The sequence below is a fragment of the Canis lupus genome, chromosome 21 (genome assembly GCF_048164855.1).
Source record: "Canis lupus baileyi chromosome 21, mCanLup2.hap1, whole genome shotgun sequence".
NCBI classification, from domain to species: domain Eukaryota; kingdom Metazoa; phylum Chordata; class Mammalia; order Carnivora; family Canidae; genus Canis; species Canis lupus.
The window spans coordinates 14,515,984-14,541,224 of record NC_132858.1 but is presented as its reverse complement, the minus strand read 5'-3'; the positions used below and the strand labels follow the sequence as shown (position 1 = coordinate 14,541,224).

General features: G+C 47.3%; 1 protein-coding gene across 1 annotated transcript in view; it reads right to left on the bottom strand.

The window, feature by feature from the left end:
- PTPRJ (protein tyrosine phosphatase receptor type J) overlaps positions 1-23,972 on the bottom strand; it is a 162,663-nt gene extending 138,691 nt beyond the window's left edge. The window contains exon 1 of the mRNA XM_072790813.1: positions 23,697-23,972. Within this exon, the coding sequence (XP_072646914.1) occupies positions 23,697-23,957 (261 nt within the window). The 5' untranslated portion in view covers positions 23,958-23,972. The remainder of the gene's footprint in view (positions 1-23,696) is intronic.
- Positions 23,973-25,241: the final 1,269 nt, after the last annotated feature.

Here is a 25,241-nt window from a genome sequence, read left to right as displayed (position 1 = left end):
AACAGGACACGGGCTCTTAGACTGCCAGAAGCCCCACCACTCCCTACTGCCTCGTTAAATGGGTGGCCTGGCACATTCTGTGCCACACCCCTGCTCTAAGAACTCAATGAGAACCCTGCGTGTAAAAGCCCTTGGAACACTCTGGGAAGCATTACCTTCTTTCCTTAAGTCATTCTGCTTAAGATCGCCAGTCTAGAAAGTGGGAAGGCCAACCCAGCCTGCCTTCTACCCCCAAGTCCCACTCTTTTCTTATGTCAGCATAATGCCAGCCTTAGGTATGTCTATTATCACCACACAGACTTGGTCTTGAAGGGTCTCTCTTATAAAGGAGCACACATAGCCCCAAACTACAGAAGGTAGAGGGACTCACCAAGTCTTATAGATTAAATGTCTCACAGCATGGCGAACTCCCATGTGACAATGAATGCTGAAAGTCAGGTGGCATCCATGTGGATCTCCACTATGCCCAGTGGGAACAGGCAGTAGTAACCACCACCACCCTTTTCCCTGCCCACACCCTACAACAATGTTCCCACCCTGCTCACCAAGCCCCACATTGGGCCCACGTCAAGGCCCACCTCTTCAACTCATTCAACAAATATTTACTGAGCACCCATTGGGGACCAGGTCCTGTGACATGGTGTCCTTAGAGAACCTAATCTATTTAGGGAAACAAACACACACACCAGTTCCTTCATCCTGGGTAAGGACACGGTGACAAGAAAGGGCATGGCACACTGGAGGAACTGCCAGAAGCGTGTGGTGGTGAGCTCATATGGGATGTGCATCCAGAATCCAGAAGGCACTGGGAGCTTCGATGGGCTTGAAGCAGCAGATAACATGGTCTGGACTGATCACTCAGCCACAGTACAATGAGTCAACTGGGGAGGTCCAAGATGGGAGGCATGAAGCCCTAGCCTTGGTATCTCATTTAACTCTCTCGACAATAAAGATAAGCTCCTAGTCCCATATGACTGATGGGAAGACTGAATTGGCAAAGTCCAGGGACTTGCCCAAGAACACACAGTAATGACGCAGCAGTTTTTTAAACACCACACTGTAATAGCACCTTCACATTTCCCTACAAAACACATTTTTTTGAGTCTGAAGTCTGGTTCCTAGTTTTTATTCAATCAGGTTTATAGTTCATGTTATTGTGTAGCTCACGTCTTTAAATGTCGGATATGATTCACATTTTCTCCTATCGTTCAGCACAGTCAGGGCTTAATGATCGTGTAGTAGTCCATGGCTTCAGCAATCTCTCACTGCTTCACAGTGAGCATTTAGAGTGTTTCCAACCAATGGCTTCTTGTTTTTCTTTTAACGACCAGCCCACACCAAGTTCATCTCTCTTCGTTCTCAAGGGGGGAAACTCTGTACCTCAGATATCACCCATCGTGTGACTTATCTTGGATGAGGATGAGTAAGACAGTGACTCTCAACATTGTATCAGCAAGTTTTATTACAGCAGGAACCCTACATTCATAACCCACCTCCCAAACTCAGTCTCCCAGTTTTACCAACCATTAAGTTCATTTGGTTACTGATTTGGTTTCTCTGTTTGATGTAAACACAACAAATGGAAGTGGCAGGTGGGGACCATCTGGCAGCCAACACCTCTGGGTGAGCCAAGCACGTTCACTCTCCCCTTGGATGGCCCAAAACAGTAGATATGCCAGCATGCAACAGACACACATCAGGATTCCACCCCAGAGAACCAATTTCATCTCTATTAAAACAGGTCAAAGATAGATCTGAATCCCCTGTGTGCTCACTGTTGAAACCTTAATGTCCAAAAGATCAGAGTAGTGGAGCCAGGAAGCTGGACTCGCACTATGACTAGCTGTGTGGTCTTGGGCAAGTGGCTTCCCTTCCCTGGACCTCAGTTTCAACATCTGCAAAGTAAAAGGTTTAGATTAAATGATCCTTAAGGATCCTTCTGCTCTGAATGAGGCCCTTGGACCCACCCAATTTTATAAATGAACAGTGACTGTGCTACATGATGCCAACTGCTAAGTACAGCCCCCAAGCAATGGCTGCTGGCTTGAGACAAACAAGCAGCAACACACAAAGAAGAATCTCACAACGATGTCCCCTCATGTCCTTATCAGTCAGGATAAAGGAAAACACATCAGATTGCTCTCTGATGGGGGGGAAGGGGCAGGATTCTGACTTAGCCTAAGAAAAAAAAATCACCTGACTTGCATCCCATAAGCCTCGTTTCTCATAGTAAGATCAAAGTGCTTGTCACACATAAAAAATTTTTTTAATTTTAAAAAACACACCCTAAGTAACTGATTCATAACAACCCAGCAAAATACCAGAGTCAGAACAAGAGCAAGTCATTGCAATGTGAATCCGGAGGGGAGGTTTCTGCCTTTATTTCCTAACTGACAATGACAAGCTTTTCACAAAACTCAGACAAGCTGCAAGTCACTGATAAAGAGGACAGTCGGCCCTGCCACTTGAGCAGAGACAGGCCCAGATAGCAGAGGCCACCCGAGTGACCTCTGGGACCCAGGAAAGCCTCACTGGTTGTAAGGTGATTCCCAGCCAGAATAAGGGAGGGAGGGATGTGCTGGGGGAGGCTGTCGATGCTGTAGGTGGGTCAACACCAGACTCTTCCTGGCAACAAAGGCTCAAATTCAAATAGAGGGAAAAATCAATGATCTCTGGATTATTAGCCTCAGCTCATTAGCCTCTAGGTTGGTGCTTTCACAGGACTCAGAATCCCCAAATGGACAGGGATGTCCTCCCAGACCAGCTGGCTACCACCTCCTGAACTTGCCTGCACCTGCTACGTGTCCCTTCTCACCTCCCGGATCATCAGCTCTGCATTTCTAGCAGGTTCTGGTTCACCCCGCTTCCTCTCTCTCTTTGTCCCTTCCACCTCCCCAATTCATATCACCCTTGAGGGAGGCAGGAGGCTGGGAAAAGAGCCCCAGGTTCCAAGTGAAGAAGATGATGCTCAAAGGAGATAAGATAAACCCAAGGTCACAAAGATCGTGCCAAGAATCCAACCCACTCTGTTAACTCCAAGTTGGGGTTCTTTCTACTGCCATATCTGCATACCAGGCCCACCAATGCTGCCTCTGAAACATCCCCTCTCACCCCCACACTGCACTCATACTGGTGTACATACACACACACACTTCTGTCCAGCTGATGGCCAGTTTCACACACAGCACCGCCCAGCCTCCCCTCCCAGCGAGGCCACTGCAGTCACCTGGGTCTCCCAGGAGCAGGTGGTATGCTGACCTGCTAAAAGCTGGACAGAGCTGGGATCTCCCATTTCCTGGTTGTGCAACTTACTTAATTTCACTGAACCTGAATATCCTCACCCGTTAAAAAAAAAGGAAATAACAACAGACCCTGCCTCATAGGGTTATTTGAAAGAAATGAAGCATGGAAAGCGTGCCCTGGACTGGCCTAATGAGAGCAGATGCACAAACAGGCCTCCCCCACAGCTCCCATTATAGCTCAAAGGCTCCAAATACTGCTCCCCAATTCAAAATCCTCCCCAGATGAAAACATACGGCCATATAAAACCTGGACACAAAAATTCACAGAAGCAGTATTGATAACAGCCAAAAATTGGAGTTAACTCAAATATCCATCCACTCATGAAAGGAGAAGTAAAACATGATCTATCCCTATGGTGGAATATTATTTGGCCATAAAAAGGAATAGTGTTGCTATATGGTCTAAGAAGGATGGACCTTGAAAACATTATGCTGCATGAAATAAGCCAGATATGGGAGGGTCAATATTGTATAATTCCACTTATCTGAAAAAAGTAGAAGATTCTTAGAGAAAGTAAATTGGTGGTTGCCAGGAGTGGGGGAGAGGTATGTCCAGAACAACTGCTAATGTGTGTGGGGTCTCTTTTTGGGGTGATGAAAATCTTCTGGAACTAGACAGGGGTGATGGTTACATGCCTCTAACTATATGAAAAACAACTGAATTGTACATTTTAAGAGTGAATTTTGCGGTACGTGAATTATATCTCAACAAAGCTGTTATTTTTTAAACTGCCATTAAAAAAAACCATAACAAAACAATAAAATGATGAATATTTAAAATCTGAAAAGAATATCCTCCTCCAGTGCCTCATTCTCTACAAGACAGAGTCTCAATCACACAAGTCACCTGAGACCTCCAAGCCCAGCCCCAGCCCAGCTTGGAGCAAACTCTCAATTTGTCACTTGTAACACACTCCCCCACCACTATATACAGGGTGACAGGGTGTCACCGCAGGCCTGAGGTCTCGACATTCACCCCCACACAGCCACTGAAGTCACTCGTGTGGCCTTCCTTACTCCTGTCTCAACTCCTGGCTGTGCCCTTGAGGCCAGCAACATGTGTGACTTACAACAGCGTCCAGCCAGCCTACCTTATCTCTCCCACAAAATCAGACCCTCCTAAAGGATCTGGACTATTTTGCGCCCCCTCTAGCCCCGCCCCCCAGGCCATTGTCCCATCACTATCAACTGCAGGATCCCCAAGACCTCCTGTGTGCTAAATCCTCGATAACACGATGATCCTGATCCTGACCTCAGCTCTCCTTGATAGGCACTATCAGACTGACTTACAGGTGGAGGAAACATGTGGCAGGTAACGGAGGAGAGGTAGGGAGGAGACTGATCAAGGTCATGGTGCAAGGGGCAAAGCTGGGATTTGACGTTAGCGGTCTTCCCACATGTTTGAGATGTGCTCGGGAAGGGGCTAGATATCTAGTAGGTATTCCATAATTTTCATTCTACAAATGTCAATCTAACCACCACGTAATTTGAGTTTAAAGCTACCTATGGGAGAGCAGACACCTCGAAAATTAGCTCTAAAAATGAAATAAATAGGGGCACCTGAGTAGCTCAGTTGGTTAAGCATCTGACTCTTGATCTCAGCCCAGGTCTTGATCTCAGGGTTCTGAGTTCTAGCCACACACTGGGCTCCACGTTGAGTGGAGAGCCCACTTAGAAAAAAAAGAAAGAAAAAAAAATATACCTGATTGATTTTACAGTAAAGTAAGTAAGAATACACAATTCAGCCCAGCTACTCAGAGTTTTTCTAGGTACCAATAAGCAAGTGCAGACCATAGTACAAAGCACAGTGACTTGACGTTTTCCCTCACCATTAAAAAAAAAAAAAAAAAAAAAAAATTAATGAATTTTTTTTTAAGATCACACAAAACAGGTTTTTTTTTTTTTTTAAGATTTTATTTATTTATTCATGAGAGACACAGAGAGAGAGAGCGAGGCAGAGACACAGGCAGAGGGAGAAGCAGGCTCCATGCAGGGAGCCCGACATGGGACTTGATCCCAGGACTCCAGGATCAGAGCCCGAGCTGAAGGCAGACACTAAACTGCCAAGCCACCCAGGCCACCCTGCAAAACAGGTTTTATGTGAGTCACACACAGTCAAAAAGCAGTGCCAGGCAGCCACTCCACAGCCCCGTTGGCATGTCTGCAAATGCAAATATCAAATTTTAAATCTGTTTTTAAAAACTGATAATACCCAGTGCCAGTGTGGGCACAATGAAACAGGCAAGCTCATACATTCTCATGGCAGTGTGAGGAACAGGCTCCTTTTGGAAAGTCATTTGGCGAATGGCGTCAAAGATTACAAAGATGCCTGGGAATTAATCTAGAGAAATAATTTCCGTTTCATAAAAAAAAGCTATATGCATGAAAAGATTCATCCCTGCACTACTTGTAATAGTGAAAAATTGGTTTCTGCTTGAACATCTAAATAGGAAAAGGGTAAGTGGATTACAGCACATCCACTCCATGCAGCATCCTGCGGCTACTCAAAATTATATTCATATCATCCGTGTATCACCGTGGAAAAAAACGGTTTAGCTGTTTGGCATTAAAGGATCTGAAACAGTCCCTGCTCTGTGATCACAATTAATTTAGATAACAAGCCACCTGGCATAAATCATAGCTGTAACTACTTTAAAATTACAGTTCTGTGATGAGGGGGGATATGTGGCTTTTTCCTCCCTTTCTCCAGCTCCTAAATTCCTTTTAATCTTGTTATACCACTCTTATATAATTAAGAAAAAAATTTAAAAAATAAAAACAAATGCATTTCGAAACTGCTTCATCTCGCAACAATACTGAGGCCTGCCTGTTCCCAAAAAAAGCAGCCACTGGAACTATAGTGTTGTCCACTCACTCTTCTGTTTATCCAAACAGGGCATTTCCAGCCAGAAAATGCCTCAGCAAGGTGACACCCAACCCAGGCCTGTCCCAGTCACAGATCTACACCTCCAATTTAAGGATCACAGGCCAGCAAAGCCCTCTGCCCCCTCCTCACCACAGGTAACCAGGCACAGAAAATGAAGGGTTGATGAGCTGAGGCACCAGGACCAAGAATTATTGTTTTCACTGTGTTACTAAACGTGGCACTTGCTAGGTATTTGAGGCAGAAATGTTGTAAATGGGAAAATGCACTTGTTCACCCACACCCTGTGAATGCCAGGGCCCAACACACCGTGCACACCTCTCGGGGCCTGCAAAATGTACACCCTGAGGTCCCATCAACAGAAACTGTGTCTGGAAGTGAGCACCTCCAGCACACAGGAAATGGGTACTTTTGTCACCAACTTGAAAACAAAATGATAAGTTAAATGTCATTGTAGGAGTAAAGACCAAGGGGGAGGGGTAACTAATGTTTCCTGAGCATCTCTGCACCACCACCTGTTCTGGGGCCACTAGGGCACGATTTCATAAATTCCTAACAGCCTGATTCTGGAACCAACTTGCCAAAACTTGAACCTGGCTCCTTGATTCATTAGCTATGTGACCTCAGGCTGGATGCTTAACCTTTCTGAACCTCATTTTTGTCTCCTATAAAATAAAAAAGAAAAGAGAACCACTTCATCAGGTGGTTCGGAGGACTCACTCAGTGGAAACACATAAAGCACTTAGCACATGAGAAGCATTCAGTCTCTGCTAATCATCAGTATCACGATTCCATTTTGCAGACAAGAAAAACCAGGCCTTGGGGCCCCTGGGTGGCTCAGTGGTTGAGAGTCTGCCTTTGGCTCAGGTCATGATCCCCAGGTTCTAGGATTGAGTCCCACACTGGGCTCCCCCCAGGAGCCTGCTTCTCCCTCTGCCTATGTCTCTGCCTCTCTCTGTATGTCTCTCATAAATAAGTAAATAAAATATTTTAAAAGAAATAAGAAAGAAAGAAAGAAAGAAAGAAAGAAAGAAAGAAAGAAAGAAAGAAAGAAAGAAAAAGAAAGAGGAAAAAGGAAAAAGGAAAAGGAAAAAAAACTGGGCCTCAGAGAGATTCAGAAAATTCCCAATATCACATAGCTAGTAAGAGGCAGTGCTGGGACTTAAACACAAGTCCAAAGGACTTCAAAATCTGTGTTCTTTTGGGCGAACCTGGCTGGCTCAGTCAGTAGAGCATGCAACTGGCAATCTTGGGGTCCTGAGTTCAAGCCCTACACTGGGCATAGAGATAACTTAAAAAAAATCTGTACATCTATATTCTTTTCACTAGGGTTTTCCAAGGATTACTATGATTTTCACACACACACACACACACATTGGGCTATCATGGCAAAAGATAAAAAGATTATAACTGGAAATATAGAACTAGAAGGTAATAAACCTGAATTCTGTAGTTGTAACTTGGGGAAAATACTAGCTTTGGGTCAGGGTCACTCTTTCAATCCAAGCCTTCAACAAACATCTTTGTGAGACAGGCTCTAGTCCAAGTATGAAGGACAGAGCAGAGAACCACACAGACAGGTCCTCACCTCCTGAAGTTCAGATTCCAGGGCAGGGAGCAAATAGAACAGTGAAATAATGAGTTTCGGGCAGCAATAAGGACAGAGGAAACAAGGTAGGATCCTGGAAGAGAGAGGTCTGAGCCAGGACCAGAGGAACAGCCAGAAGGATGTGGGGACAGCCACACCAAGTGCCTGTGAGGGAGCCCACAGGGCAGGTCCCATGTCCACAGCATGACGGTGACAGGAGTGGGGCAAGAGGAGGATAAGATGGGGTGGGTGGATGAGATGAGGTCAGAGGGGAGGGAGGGGTCTGCTCACAACCAGAGCTGAGGTTCAAGGCCTTGCTGGCTACCACCTGGGTTGGTAAGTGTGACACGAAACCACAGAGGGCTTCAAGCAGTGGAATAACGTGAATTTGTGGGACAAGAAGAGTCTTGGTGTGAAAGTTAAAGAGCCTCAAAAGGGGCTGGTGCTTCATAAAGGGTCCTTCTCTCTGGGTTTCCCTGTCCTTGTGCTGCCAATCCTCCATAACTCCAGATAATCGTGCCTCTTCTGGGCCTGTTTCCAAACAAAAAAAAAAACAAAGCAAAAAAAAAAAAAAAAAAAGGTCTCAGGAGTTCTCAGTCCAGGCTACACATTAACATCATGTAAGGAATTTGAGAAGAAAAACAATAATGAACAATGCTGGGGATACTCAAATCCCACTACTCAAGAGTGCGGACCTCCAATCAATATTTCCTAAAAGCTCCCCAGGTGGAGCCATGGTTGGGAAGGGCCCACTTAGAGGGGCTTCTAAGGCCTTCTTCCCCCTCCCCTCAGGGGTGTAGGTGCTAACCAGGAGAAGTGCCCAAAGACACAATGTGTTGCCTTTTGGGCATAGCAAGTTCCTGCTCACCAAGGACAACCAAGCAAAACTCAATTTCCCAGAGATGAATTTCAAGAATCGGACACCCTTAAAAGATCTTTCCCAAAAGAGATTTTTGTGGTTTTATGACTCTCGAAGTGACCCTCCAGTGAGCCAGTCTTAAGCATGTACACCACCCCTCGCCTTTCTCCAGGCCAGGGCAGACATTGCCAGTTGATCCCAGCACCCTCTCCTGCTGAGCAAGGCCATCTCCTGTGGTTGGACACTCCCTTCTATGCAGGACCCCAAGCAGCCACTCTCAACAAACTGGAACCCATTTGTCCTCCCTGGCCTAATGTCCCAGAGGTCCTTTCTCACTCTGGCATTTCTTGGAGGCAACGATCCTTTTTATCTTCTTACCGGTAATGATTAACTACCAAGTTGCATGGCCATGAGCTCAGCTGGTTGGAGGCCAGACTGTGAGATCACACGTTCCATCCCTGAGGGCAGGTTTTGCTTTACTTCCTGACTCTCAGACTCTTTGTCCTGCTCAGGTGACATCCGCCCCAGGCAGCTGCACCCCCAAACATTTTCCGGCCCTATAGACCACAGGACAGATCAGGGTAAGCCAGTGTTGTTCCGGAAAAAAATCATCAAAGCAGGTGTCCTGTGCTATCAGGGATAGCTGCCCCCGTATAGGACACTCTCTGTATGCCAGGCACCATGCTGGGGGGCTCCCCATACTTTTTTTTGTGGAATCTTGATCACAAATCCCTGAGGTGTTTATTTTCTCCATTTGGCACATGAGAAAATTCAGGCCTTTGAAAGCAATATGTTGCTGTTGATCCCAAAGCAACAGAAGCAAGATCATGGAGCAGCTGCATCCCTAGCTCTGGGCAAGTCCCTTTGTAACCTCCTCTCTAGAACAGACACAATCACCGGTCACCGTGAGGGTGAAATGAGGGCCCGGCACACAGTGCATGACAGCGCAGTGCACATCTCAGAATAACTGGCTGGAATCTGGGTAAAAGAAAATGGAGCCCCAGGCAACAGTGTGTCCAGACCAGGTCTGACCAACACAGAGTTGGGAGGACTTTACTGGCTTCCCAAAGTGATGTTTTCCCCAAAAAGTTGTGTGCACGTCGCATTTCCTGAAAGCCAACCCTCCTCGCAGCTGACCGGCCAGCATGACTGCAGAAGTTTAAGTGGGTTTCTCCTCCTGCCTCATTCCTGCGGGTCTCTCTGGCTCTGGCTCGGACAGCATTATCTCTAGGTTTATGCCCTGGGGCCTCTAAACACTCTAAAAGCTGCAAATTGCTCCAGGGAGCTGGCAGGAGGGGGAACTTGGCAGTGAATCTCTTTGTAATGGGATCTCCCTTTGACTGGGTCTATCTCTTGTGTGGAACTTGGCACATTTGAGCCTTTCCCTCAACCTCACATCCCCAGCAGCACGCATACCATATTCACACTGGCTTCCTTTCTCACCCTGGAGAGGATGGGAGTAATGTCTATTATCCCCATTTTGCAGAGAGGAAACTGAGGCTGAGGACACAGGGAGAAATGGTGCATTGGAATCAACACCCAAGTGCCGAGACTCCTTGCACAGTGCTCACTCTCCCACAGTATCCCTAAAAAGTACTCCCCGAACAAGCAGGGAATCAGATGTGAATCGCCTTTTGAGACCTGGCCATTTGGCACATCTAGAAAAGCTCTGGTTAGTTCATCCCTACCGTCTCACTGGAAGAGGAAGTCAGTTACCAACAGGATCGCATGGAATTGGAAGGACAGCCAGTCCCTGCTGCTGAGACCACCAGGTACAGGCAACCTGTACCTTTACTTCAACACAGGCATTGCCCAAAGCAGTGGTTCTCAACCAGGACACATTCACCCTCGTGAGACAGTTGGCGATACCTGGAGAAAATTTTCACTACTACAAGTGTGTGTGTTGGGAGAAGGGGTGCATCTAGCAGAGGCAGTGATGCCACTAAACATCCTACAGTGCCCAGGACAGTCCCCAAAACAATGAATTAAGGGGCCGTAAGCACCAATAGTGCTGACATAGAAAACCCTATTCTGAAGGCAAAGAAGTCCCCACTCACCCCAACCACACTGTTAGACAAGTTACAAAGCCAAAATGACAGATTCCAGGAGAGAGCAGAGGCTAAGTGCTGCATGCACTGCTTCCAAAAGAAATCAAGACTGGTGGCAAAGTTCATGGTCAGAAAGAGGCTGAGGGGCTGAGTCTTACCCCCTACCCCAGTACATCTATGTTCCTCTTCCTCTTCTTCAATTGATTTACACTTGTGCTGAATAATTCTTTGTGATACAAACTTTATGTACTTCCTATAACAACCCTAGAGCTAAGACATATCATCATATTTTATAGTCAAGAAAACTGAGGCACAGAAAGGTTCTAACAGGGTCAAAGTGAAATAAGGAATTCCCCACCAAGCATCTGGCTCCAAAGCCCTAGGTTTTAACCACTGCACGATACTGCCACTCAGTCCCACGAACAAGTCCAGAGTAAGACTATCAACAAAGGTGACTTCATGCTGTCTGATATCCACTATCATAGGAACAGATTCCCAGTAGCCAGATACCAGGAAGCCAAACCAGAGGTTATCACTGCTTTCATAGACCATAGAAGCCCAGGTCTGTGAGCTATGAAAATAATTTCAGTATCGAGTCTAAACTCTAATGAGAATGCAAGACCAGAAAACAAAGGAAGAGGAGGTTTTGGGGAGAGTGGTTTGCAAGATGAGATGAGTGTGAGACACAGGTTGAGGCATGAAGTCAGATAAGTATCTGATGGTGAGGCCAAGCTATATTATGTAGCAGGTGTATAGCAATGGAAGAGAGATGAGCTAGGCTGGTGAGTGCTAGAGATGAAAGATGTGGTTAGTGCTTAGAAAAGAATTCCTGGTGGGATGGCCTCACCAGCAGGGAGAAATGGCAAGCAAGACCATTATTCTCCTCCAGGGAAGTCTGGCTTTGGTTGGTTGTATAGGATATCTCCCTCTCTCCTTCTCTTGCGCGCTCTCTCTCTCTCTGTCTCTCGATCTCCAGCTCTACCTTAACTAACATCATTCTCTTCTAGAGAGTTATGATTCAGAGTATAGGAGAGCATCTTCAGACAGGCCAACGTGTCTTAAGGAAGAGCTCTCACGCCTACATCCCCTATAACTCCTCTTCATGCAGTGGGATTTGGTGCCCACTTTAGATAATACTCCCAGGCATCAAGGCTCACAAAAGTTGAACACCTTCAGAGAAGGTCTCCTCAAACCTCAGGATCATGGGAACTGCTGCCCCAAAGTCAGGAGATGGTGTTAATAAAGAGGGTTAAATTGGGGGTAGACTAAGTGCTACAAACTGGACTGGGTGCCTTATACACCTTCCCTCGCTGAACACTAATAACTCATGGCCTGGCAATCATTACCGCTTTCCAAATGACACAACAGATTCCAAGAAGCTTAAGGACCCAGACAGCAGGGTCACATGGTGCAGGAAAAGAGTGTGGATTTGGATCAATGCCTCTGCTGATACCAAAGGCCATGCTCCTCTTCTTACAGGATGCTCTGAGGTCACATCATCCACGCCCAAGTTCAAGCTCTATGAAACTTTAACTCATCCACACAGGAAGACCAAGACTCCAAAGATACCATGATATCATTCATTTGATTGGGGCCAAAGCCACAAAGTTTCAGGAAGTCTTTATCACATATGGTTCCAGAATCTAAAATCCATACCAAAGATATTCTTATCTTTCGTGGCTTTGGGAAGTAATTTACTTCTGCTATGTCATAACTCTGGGCAGCACCCATCCCACAGAAGATGGCCCTCCTACATTGAAAACAGCCCTCAAGTCCAACTGTCCTTCCAGGAGACTCAAACATGCCCCAACGCATGTAGGCAATCCTGTCTGGCTCCACTCTTGTGCCCTCAAAGAAGCCCACAACCAGCTGGTTGAGGTATATGGCCATAGACCAGATTACAATTCTCTGGGCCTCAGTTTCCTTCCCTGTACCTACATCATAGGATTACACAAGTTAATACATAAAAAAGCACTGTCGATACTTCATAATCAATATTCAATCTATGGTACCTATTGTTATTTCTACAATCTCGATTTATCTGAAGATTATCATCAGGGATGTGTTCAGAGACTGAATCACAGAGTCATTTGAATAGTGTTCATAGTGCAGAAAAATGTCAAAAACAAACTAGAAGATTAATCACAGGAGAAACAAGATAAGGGACAGTATAGCACAGTAGAATACAACAGCTAAAAGGTAGCCAAGAAAAGAACATCTACTGGCAAGGGAAAATGTTTGCAACATATTATCACTACTCCACATACTGCCACAAACTGCCCCCAAGTATAGACAGGAGAGTGAACTCACATCCCCAGAAACTGGAGATTTCTTTGTGGTCTCCTGTATTTGCTGAAAACATTCTGGATGCAAATTTGGTATCTAATCTATAGTATGTCCATATTTGTTTGTTTCCAAAGAATATTTCAAAATACTTCCCACTTGGTAACAGTGGCTCTCCAGGAAAAAGCCTCATGTTCACACTGCAGCTTTCTGAGGTACCCCCAGGGATACATTTGCCCCCCACCCCCAATTGTAATACACACACACACACACACACGAAAAATGTAAGTTACAAAATGTGTGTAGCAGGTAATCCTATTTTAAGATGGATGGATGGATGGATGGATGGATGGATGGATGAGAAGTAAAGAAGGGAGGGAGAGGGAAGAAGGAAGAAAGAAGGAAGGAAGGAAGGAAGGAAGGAAGGAAGGAAGGAAGGAAGGAAGGAAGGAAGGAAGGAAGGAAGGAAGGAAGGAAATAATACATAAATAAGAAAAATCATGATCAAAATAGTTTAGGGGAGTGGAGACTACAGGTAATTTTGCTTTCTTCTTTATCTATGTTTCTCTGTTTCTCTCTCTCTCTCTCTTTTATTATTAAAAAAAAAAAAAAAAAAAGCCTAAACTGACTCACACAGGAATTAAATCAACCAACTCTGGATCAGAATCCTCCAGCCAACTGGGGTCTAAGGGCCCCCAAAGGATAAGCATGAGTCCCCTGCCAATCGGTATGAGTAGAGCGAGGGTATCACAACCTGGAGGTAAAAATTCTGGGCTGTGAGGCCAGGCAGGGCCAAGGGTGAGTCCCTCACTCCTCATCAGATGGCTGATCCCTCAGAACCTCAGACCCCCTGAGATCTGCTCCCAAGTTCTCAGAGTACAGGACAGGGTAGGCAGGAAGCATTTGCTCTAACCCATTAACCAAAGAACACAAACCATAGCCAATAGCTTGTTCTACAGAGCTGTTCTTCAGATGTGGCCCCTCTGAAGTTTCCAGAAGGGCAGCTACTTAAGAGCAGGCCTCCTCAGCTTTCAGCGGACCCGCTCCCTTCCTAGGGATCTCCCTGAAACCTGGTCCCTCCTGCACCAGCCACTGTGAGAGTGTTCAGCTACACACGGGGGCACTTACAGTGCATAATTGGGGACTTTACACTGCTTTTCCACTGTCTCTGAAAACAAAAGCCACCTCTACCCCTCCCCCACATCTTCCGCCACTCAATTGCCTATAATAGCAGCTTCCAGGTTTTTTGACAATGCCTAAAGCCACAATAAGAAATTAGTTTTCTGTGCACTTCAGCACACATATGCACAAAGTGTATGTAACTGAAACAAATTTCATGCTGCAACACTGACCCTTTCTACATGCAGTAAACCCTGAAAATTTCTGGTCTGTCATTTTTTTAACACAGCTCATAACACTAAATTGGTTTTATGGCCCAGGGTTTTAAACAGACCACTTTCCAGCAGATATATCTATGTTTTGGTTTGCCAAACTTCGCACGTGCTCTGGATCATATTAGGTGGAACCGTGTATGAGTGCCAATATTCAAAGGACCAGTATTTCATGTGGTTTGACCTAAAAGTATGTATGAGTCACATGACAGGACTCACCTGCCCAATGTGCCTCTTGTACTCTGATTCTAAATTCAATTACTTTTTACAATGAGGCTACGCTATGTGCAAAAAACAGGTGATGCCTGAATTGGACAAGTCACTTAGAGACAGATGGAGCCAAATCTGAAGTGGGAATGACAATGACAAATTCATAGGAATGTTGTGAGCTCATATATGCTGAAGGGCTTTACAGCTTATAAGGTAAACAAGATTTTTAAAATCTTTTGAAGTGCTAATTTATGCCAGTACCCCCAGACAAATAAGAGGATAAGACAACAGCCAGCATCTTTTGAAGGTTTATTTCATGCTAAGAACTTGTTGTGTGGATGCATTTAGTCCATATTTTTGTTGTCCCCATTTTCCAGATGAGAACAAGTGAAGCTCAGAGCATTAGAACTGTTAGAGGAGTCAGGTCTGCCTGGCTCCAAGCCAGTGCTCAAAGCTCTGAGCAGCAGGTTCCCTCCACACCCACAACCACCTCCCCGCAGCGATCCCCATCTCTGGGCTTGGGAAAAGGACCACCAGCATGGGCCACTGTCAGTGGGGAACGAAGAATCCCCGTGACACAGGACATGAAAAGAAGGTAACCCTTTGGTCAGGAGCCGGAAACGCAGGATCACCTTGCTGCCATAGAAACGAGTGGCATGGTGGGGACAGATTCCCTTGGTTTCCCATCTCCTGCAATTAGAACGAAGGTTTATGTCTTTCCTTTCAGTGGGTGGCATTAAATTACTCCTCTTGGCCCTACAGAAAATGCACCCAGAGACAGAAGGCAGCCGCAGTCAGAGCTGGCCAAGTCACAAAATAAAGAGAAATACTCAAGTCAATGCAAGGAGAACTCTGTTTTTTAAGAGACATAGTAGATATTCCTATACTCTTTTGGGGCCAAGACCACATTGGCCACTCTTTAGTCAGAGCTCATAGTCATTTAACCTATATTAACTCAATTATATTTGCTGTCCAACAAGAAATGTAATTTTTTTAAGATTTATTTATTTGAGAGAGAAACCGTGTAAGCAGAGAAGGGGCAGAGGGAGAGGGAGAGAGAGAATCTCAAGCAGACTCCCAGTTGAGAGTGGAGCCCGACACAGGGCTTGATCTCACAACCCTGAGAACATGACCTGAGCTGAAACCAAGAGTCAGACACTTAACCGAATGAGCCACCCAAGCGTCCCAAAATATGTAACTGAAATTGTGCCATCAGGGAAGCCTACACCGTTCCATATTATACATTTTAATACATATATATGTATATGTGTATATGTACACATTCTATTGTGGATTTAACCTCTTAAATCCAATTTAAAAGATTCTGCAGCACAATTTTTGACAAATAATAATTATAGCCTTGTGCCCTAACTTTAAAATCTAACTCTTGAGTAAATGGAATATTTTATTAAATATTGTCCTTATATTTCTGTATCTACTTACAAGGAACTTTAACATAATGAAATCTCAACTTATCCCACTACCCTGTGTGAGAAGTACTACTATTATTATTAGGATTTTAGAAATGTAAACACTAAGGATCAGAAAGGTTAAGGCACCTGCCCAAGATCACAGCTAGCTAGGTGGGAGAGCCAGGGTTCCAACTAGGCAGTCTGGTTCCAAACTGTATACTCTCCCCACCATCCAGGGATCTTACTTATCTCTGAATCCCTAAAGAACAGGGCCACATCTAAAATAGTTAGAAAAGCGGATCCCTGGATGGCTCAGCGGTTGAGCATCTGCTTTTGGCCCAGGGCGTGATCCTGGGGTCCCAGGATCGAGTCCTGCATTGGGCTCCCTGCAGGGAGCCTGCTTCTCCCTCTGCCTGTGTCTCTGCCTCTGTGTCTCTCATGAATAAATAAATTAAATATTTTAAATAAATAAATAAATAAATAAATAAATAAATAAATAAGAAAATATACATATTTCTAACACAAATGAGAGCCAAGGGACTAACTTCTTTAATTTCCAAAGAGGTTAGACAAAAAAAAAAAGAAAGAAAGAAAGAAAGAACTTAGACAAATCAATAACAAAATGGCAATCTTTTTTTTTTTTTTTTAATGAGAGGGAGGTTAATAAAAAAAGGTAAAGAAAAGAGAGGAAGGAAAGAAGGCATGCAGGTGGTCCAAAACATAAGAAAAAATATTCAACTAACTCAAAGATATAAATAAAAATAACAGGATACAATTTTTCACCTCTCAGACTAGCACACATTTAAAAATTTAATAATCCTTAGGGCACCTGGACGGCTCAGTCGGTAGAGCATACAACTCTTAATCTCTGGGTTCTAAGTTTGAGCCCCACACTGGGTGTAGAAGTTACTTTAAAAAAAATTTTTTTTTAAGATTTTACTTATTTATTCATGAGAGATACACAGAGAGAGAGAGAGAGAGAGAGAGAGAGGTAGAGACACAGACAGAGGGAGAAGCAGGCTCCATGCAGGGAGCCTGACCCAGAACTCGATCCCAGGTCCCCAGGATCAGGCCCGGGGCTGAAGGCGGCGCTAAACCGCTGAGCCACCCAGGCTGCCCCCCAAAAAAATGTTTTTAACCTTTAAAAAAATAAAAATTCAACAATCCTCAGTTCTCAAACTTGTGGGTCGGTACAGGCACAAACTGGGGCAATGTTTCTGGAGAACAAATTAACAATAGCTATCAAATTTTAAATGCATGTACCCTCTAAAGCAGCAATCCTAAAATGAGAAATTTATCTTACGGATATCCTTGTGAAAGTGACAAGAAATATGCACCAAAGACATTCTCTGAAGCATGATTTGTAAAAGGCTGGTGTGGGGGAGACACTAAGAACATTTAAAGTCCCCAGTGATAGCGGAATGGTCAAATAAATCACGGTAAATTCACACATCAGAATCCTAGGCAGTCATTAAAAAAAAAAAAAAAAATGAGTTAAAGCTGTATGTACAGGTATTAGATAATCTCTAAAATAACAAAGTAAACCAAAAAGGTAAAAAGACTACAATGTACACATACAGTTTTCTTCAATATAACTTCTTTAAAAGATGAATATAGATACTTGTATACATTATAAAGAAACATTTTTCTTCCTGTAATGAAACAAGGATACCCACAGCTATTGCCTTTGAAGAAAATTGATATTTTTCTAACATACAGTTTTAGATTGGAGGGTTTTTAACCTGAGAATCATAGGCTGTTTCAAAGAGTCTGTAAAACCCCTGAAATTGGATACAGAGTTGTAAATATGTGCTTTTCTTGTGGGGACAGGATGCTTCCCTTTCACATACTCTGTAAGGGTCTTATACTCACCTCCCCACCCCAAAAAGATTAAGATTAAGAACCGTGTTATTGACTCCACACTGGTGCTAAGGTTTTGTTTTGTTTTGTTTTGTTGGGTTTTTTTTTTAAGTTTTTATTTATTTATTCATGAGAGACACACAGACAGAGGCAGAGACATAGGCAAACAGAGAAGCAGGCTCCCTGCAAGGGAGCCCAATGCAGAACTCGAACCCAGGACCCTGGAATCACGCCCTGAGCCGAAGACAGACACTCAACCACTGAGCCACCTAGGCATCCCAGTGCTAAGTTTTAATATTCACTCACTTATTTACCCAGAAGCCATGAAATAACACTGGCCTGGGGCCCAGCACAGGCACCCAGAAAACCACCACCTATCCCTTCCCTGGAAAAGGAGATAGTTTGGAGCATAATGGCGACATTGTCTGCTGGAGACTCAGAAATGGCAACAGGGTACAGCTTTTCTCCAACAGGAAGAAGGAAAAGTGGAACTGAAAATTATTTGCATGTTTAAAATTAGACCTTCTGTGGGAGCTGACACTACTTCGCTTTCAAAATGCCCCCTAATCCACTGTCTCAGTCCCACCAGCCCTCCCCACCCAGGCATTTACATGCCATGAAAATTCCAAGACAATAGGATAACTACAGCTATCACTAATAAGGAAGTAATAACAAATTTCCTACAGCTCCTGTCCTCTGAGGGGTCACCAGAAAAGCCACTAGGAAGCCATAGGAGGTGGTAACAAAAGTCTGTGATACCTGCCGCTGCCAGGGACCTTGACTTAGAGACCCTCTGGCCCCACTCATCTCTGGGAGGGGGAAGGAGGTGGACAAGAAGGACATCACACACACAGCCTGTGTCACAACTGTGACTGGTTAGCTCGGGGTGGTCAGAGCAACATTTCACTCCCAAGGTCGGGAAATCACGAAGGCAGGCTGCCTGCTATGTCCCCAGGATGTCCCAAACTTAAGCACTCTTTCACCTTGACGAGTTTGCCATGACCGTATCATTCTTTCATAATTATTTACCCAATATTTTCCTTTGGATCAACCTTTTATTAAACATAAATTTATATACCATGACACTACATTTAACCTCACTCTACCTTAAAATCATGCACATGATAGACAACTTACTGTTTTTTGTTTTTTTTTTTTACTAACACCCCTAAAATAAATAATTCTTAACATCAAAAAAAAAAAAAAAAACGTTTTGTGATGTTCATCTTGCATGAGTTCATCTTGCATGCCCGCAGGTGCCACTCTGTGAGCAATGCTTGCTAAGTATTTGGTGGATGAACTAATGATATGAAGCACCACTTCTTCTCCCCCCAATAACAGCAGCGGCCACACCTTAGAATCGTGCCTTAGATTTTTTTTTTTTTTTTTTTTTTTTTTGGTGCCTTAGATTTTATATGGCAGTTCCTCTTCTGTATCACATTTGATCCTCTCAACAGCCGAGTGAAGCAGGAAGTGTTGGTCCCATTTTCCAGATAAGGAAATGAGAAGTCACAGAGGTTAAGGGACTTGCCCAAGTTTATGCAGCTACTAAGTGGCAGAGCGAGGACCTGAACCCATGCCTTTCCACTCTGGACCCTGTCTCCAGTAAGACTCAGGCCCCCAAAGCCATAGGAGCAGGAAAGAGTTACCTGGGTTGCCCGTGTCACAAATGGAGCAAATCCTATAGAGCACAGGATGCAGAGAAGCTACAATGGTGGAGTTGGTAGGTGTGCACAGGCCAAACAGTGGGGCTGGACACAGGGTCGGTGCACATGCTTAAAAATGCAGAGTAATGCTGAACTTAAGGGTTTAGATGTAGAGTCTCTGGTCATTGAGCACATCCAGGTAAACAATGTCCCCAAGATGTGACGTAGAACTTACAGGGCTCGTGGCTGGATTAACCTATACATGAGCTCTCCCTGCCACATCGAGATGATTCTTACTGAAGAAGAGCATATTATTCCTAAACCAGAAGAGGAGGTTGCACAGAAGAAAAAGATATCCCAGAAGAAACTGAAGAAACAAAACTTACGGCCCAGGAGTAAATTCTTCACAGAATAAATGCAAAAATAAATAAATAAATAAATAAATAACCTCCCTGCCCCACTGGGGTTCAGAACCCACAAGCCTGCTCTTCACCACCTCATCTCTTACTTGCAGACTGAAGATTTTCTCTAACCTACATGATTTTGTGCAGCACGGGACAGTAAACAGGGACGGAAGGTATCAGACCCGACTCGACCACATACTAGTTATGAATCGTTGGGGAGGCTGGAACCTCAGTTTTCTATCAAATAAAATGGGAACATAACAGCACTGACCTTTCAGTATTTCTGAAATGGTCAAAGGAGATGGTGTGGTCAAACCCTTAGCTCAGTACCTGCCACAGATAATGTTAGCTACTAATTATAATATTACCAGCAGCGTAAGGCTCAAAAGGAAATACACAGAAAATTGCCTCTTAGCCTGCACTCAAAATAAATTCCCCTGGCCAAGCAGCGAATGGATGAAGCAGTAATTGCAGACAATGTGCTGGCTGAACCCAGGGCTTCAGTCACTCAGCAACTCTACCTCGGCCTCAGCCCCAAGCAAAAATTACTTTTAGGAGCTAAATAACCTCTTTGCTGACCGAAATTGCTCACTCGGGAGCCAGGATTCTCTCCCCTCGGGAAAGCTTGGGGACCCGTGGTTGTTCTTCGTCGTAGGGCTCAACTTGAAATCAACTCAAAGTCACAGTCTAACCGTAAACCAGTCTGCTCTGTTTTCTTAAACTGTCTGCCAACAAAGCATAATCATTTGGTTTTTCCGTTGTTGTTCTGAAGCAAAACAAAAATATTTAAAGTCACCCATCTGAGAATTTAACAAGCAATTTAAAGAGGAGTCAAAATATTTTTTGTAGTCTGGGTGAAGCAGGTAGGTAAGGAGACCCAAGGATTAGCTATTATAGATCACAGACACAAACGGTTATTATCCCCCAGGAAACAAGAAGGCAAAGAAAAAGCAAATCCAAAATACTGTAAGACCAACAAGACAGCTATCAGTCACCAGCTTTTTCCACCACCACCACCCCCATTTTAAAGCAGCCCGCTATGAAGCTATTTCTTAAAAGAATCTGTCAGGACTGTATTTTCCAAGAAAAAGAGGCAAGGGGGGGCCAGGAGGACAGGACTGCTGCTCGGTCACATTGCCTAAAACATACACATAAACCAAAATTAGTGTGCAAAAAATGCTACGACAATGGGTGGAGTCAGACATTGCAACTAGCACAGTCCTCATGCTGGAATCATCTCTGACCATCCTTCCTGTCCTGGAGAAGGGGAATGAGATGCCAGGGTCAAACATGGCGTTTCCGGCCCTACTAAGCACTGAATCTTCCAGCATCTCTGCTTTCCAGCTTCCACACCCATCCTCATGAATTCCCTCACAGTGTTGTGTCTTTTCTGTGACTTGTCCATTTTTTTTAACCTGCTACAGTTGATTCCATTTAAGACACACACATACATAGTATCCAAGCTTCAGAAAACCAATCAAATGTTAGGGAGGTATAGTCTGGTATCTTCACCCACATTTCCTAATTGCACAAACTCTAGAAATCTCAAATCTGACTTCCAATTTCAAATACGTCTCCATTTTGAAAATTTTCAATTTGCACCCGCAGTTTTGGGAGTACACGGTGAGGAGGGGGCTGTGCCTACAGTTAAAAGTAACATCAAAGTGAAAACATGGCAAAAGAAGAAAAAAGACAAAGCATCATGAAAATGCTATGCAGAGGGAGGCAACACAGGTTCCAGCCCCAGCTCCTCTACTGTCTTGCCAGGTGACTTCAGCCTGATGAACAGGCCTCAATATTCTCACCTTAAAAAATGAAATATCTTGGAAGACAGGCCTAGCTCAAAAATTCCCTGAAATATCCACTATTGAAATGAACTGTCCACTGTGGATTTTGAAAATGTTTTCTCAGAGAGCCTTTTAGATTTCCTATTTTATAATGTATCCCAAAACGAGAAATAAAAAGAGTCCCCTTGAGTTTCCACAGAACACATTAGAGAGGAAGGAAATAACTGAATAGAAGACAAGCACAGAGCAGCAATTTGCTACTGAAATATAAGGAAGGTTTGGGCAAGCAATCAATTTATCCCAGACATTTTTTCACTGATTGAAAGCCTAGCTAGCAACCACGATGGACGAAGTAAAAACATAATATAATAGGAAATATATGTGTGTCAAATTGAACTAAAAATAAATGAGGATCAAATATTTTAGTATAAACTTTGGGACAAGAGATCTTCAATTATGAGGCCTTTTTTTTTTTTTTTTTTTTTTTTTTTAATCTCATAGACTGCTCTCCATGAATATCCTTACAGGGACAGGGAGAAAACAGTGCATACATACTGCGCCTTAATGTAACCCCATCTGGACACCTTTTAATGTTTACAAAGCTCTTTCAGACACTGGCCAGTGGAAGCTCCTCAAACAATTCTTGAGGGAAGGTGGTGTCAGCCCACCCTCCCAATGCTGTTAAAGAGGGTGTGGGAAACTGAAGAGCAGGTCCAGCCTTGAAGCCTGGCCCTAGAGCTAGTCTTCTGATATACCTAACCCAGCATTCTCTGCAGGGGGAGGTCACATTGCCTTCCAAAGTCTACTGAAGAAAACCGGGCAGGGGTGTCAGCACCCAGAGCAACTCCTTGGGTGCTGACAGTTACTGCAGCCCCCAGGCCCCAGCTCCCTTCTCATCCTGCCTGCCGGGCTTCTTTGCTGCTCCAAGGCTGATGTTACTGCTCTCAGACAATCCTGTATTCGTGCCCTGAAAAGTTTCTCCTGAAACCAGGTTCCATCCTCAGCCAATAACTCATTTCCCAGGCTTCCAACATCACCTCCTTAGAGCTGCTGTTTGCATAAAACAAGCAAGGTCTTCATTAACAACATGCACAACACAGGCATCAGCAGGCCACTTTCCACGGGGCGGGTGCAAGACCCCAGCAGGCTGCGAGAAGGCTGCGAGGACGACGCCGCCTGCCTCGCTCCTGGGTGACTCTGCTCTCTCCCTCCTCCCCTTCAAGGTCCCCATCGGTGACACGGGGACATCTCCCAGCTGCCCTGCCTCACCCCCCGCACGGGGACACCGTGAAGGGGGACCGGCGCTTTCAGAAAGGTCTGTCGCCCAAACGCCAGGCACAGCGGATCTGAAAGCCGAGCTAGCAACCAGGGCAGGGCGCCGAGCGGGAGAGCCTGCGCCCACAAAGCACGAAATGAACGCGCAGGGAAGCCAGCGGCTCCTCCGGGGAGGGGCGGGGAGGGGAGGGGAGGGGAGGGGAGGGGACGGTCGCCTCGCCGAACGCTGGCGAGTGGCCACCTCTGCGGGGCTGGGGACTTCCCCCAGGAGCGGTGCCCTCGGCACGGGGGCCCCGCGCCCGGCCTGCCCCGGCTGCCTTCGGCCCGGCCCCTCGGGCCCCCGCAGGCCGGGTCGGAGGTCGGCCGCGCTCCGCGACGCGAGCCCTTGGCCAACACGCCCCCTCCGGCCGCCGCGGGCGGACTAGCCGGGCCCGCGCCGGCCAGACGTGGCCAGCTCCGAGGAGGGCCGGGCCCGAGGGGGCCCGCAGCCCGCGCGGGGGCAGCCGCCCGGAGGCCCCGGGCCCCCGCACCCCGGATCCCGCCCCGCGCCCCCCGGGGCCCGCGCCAGGCCGGCGGGGTTGCGGCGAAGGGGGCTCGCGGCTCTCGGGCCCCCGCCACCTCCCCCGCACCCCGGCGGCCCGGCGGCCCGGCACACCCGGGCAGGTGCAGGGGATGCCCCCCGCGCCCGCCCCCGCGCCCGCGCCCGCGCCCGCCCGGGCCCGAGCCCGGGCCCACCCAGCCGCTCACCTGGCCCAGGCGCAACAGCAGCAGCAGCGGCGGCAGCGCCCAGCGCAGCCCCGGCGAGCGCGGAGGCGGCCGCGCCTCCCGCGCCGCCCGCTTCATGCCCCGCGCGCCCTGGAACGTGCCCGGGACGCGCGAGCCGGGCCCCGCCGTGCGCCCCAGCCCGGGCGCCCGCGTCGCCGCCTCCAGCCGCCGCCTCCTCCGCCTCCTCCCCCAGCCCGTCCGCCTAGTCCCCGCTCCGCCCGCCCCGGGCTTCCCCGGGGACATGGCAGCGGCGGCGGCGGCGGCGGCGGCCACAGCGCGGAGCCTGGCGCGGCTGCCGCGGGGGGGACGCGTCCCTGAGCGCGCAGGGGCTTCGCGGGGCGGAGCGAGCGGCGCCCACCCCCGGCGCGCGGCGCCCCGATCCCGGCTCCGGCGGCTCCGGCGGCTCCGGCGGCTCCCGCTGCCTCCTCCGCGCGTCATGCGGCTCGGGCTGCAGGGAGCCGCGGCGAGCGCCCGGCCCCCTCCCTTCCCCTCCCCCTCTGAATATTCATCGCTTCCTCCCGCCCGGCCGGCCCGGCGGCTGCCGAGCTCCGCGGCCCCTCGCCGCCCTCCCGCTACGGCCCCCGCCCCCGCCCCCGCCCCCTCCCCGCGGGCCGGCCGGGCGGGGAGGGGGCGGGGGCGCGCCCAGCGCGCGCCCTGGCGGCTCCCCTCGGGCGGGCAGAGGAAGCGCCCCCGCCGTGCCCGCCCGCTCCGCCCAGCCCTCCCGCATTCCTGGGACTCGGGACTCGGACCCGGCACCGGCTCGGCGGCTCCAGCGCCGGAACCCCTCGGTACGAGCGTCCCCGGCTCGGCTCCGCCGCCTGGCCCGGCGTTGGGCTCACTAGGTGTTGGCCGAGATCCCTGCCGCGGGCGCAGCCGGGCCTGCGTATGGACGACGACCCCGCGAAGGCCCGCGTGACCCGGCGGGTGGGTGTGCTTGGGGGTAAATGAACCCCCAAACCGTAGGAGACGCGCTGTGCGCGGTGTGCTCCCCGCCCCCATCCCTCCGCAGGAACGAGCGCAGGGGTCGCGATCGGGACCCCCCTCTGGCATACGGTAAACCTGGCTCTGCTGGGCATCCGCGCTGTGTGACCTCGGAGGGGGCATTTCCCCTCTCTGGGCCTCCCCTTCTGCGGAGTGAAGATAATACTAGTACCGGCGAGAGAGGCGCGACTGACAACTACACGAGATAATGGGCAGAAAGCTCTGAAAGCCGGGCCGGACACACAATGGGCCTCGGCAAGCGTCCGCTCCTCTGGCAGCTTTCGTCATATCATCGAAGACCACGAGCTGGGAGGGGATGGAGACAAATGTAGATGTTACTACTACTACTGTGCCCACGCACAAAGGAGAAAACAGGATCTGGGAGGCTAAGCCAGTTGTCCTAGGAGAAGTAAGGAGAGAAAGAGGCAAGCCAAGGAGCGCCGGGGAGGGAGAGATGAATTCCAACCAGGAGGAGAGGTGACACCTGAGCTGGGCTTTGAAGGATGGGTTGAATTTCACCAGGCAGATAGAGGGGGGCAGGGTCTC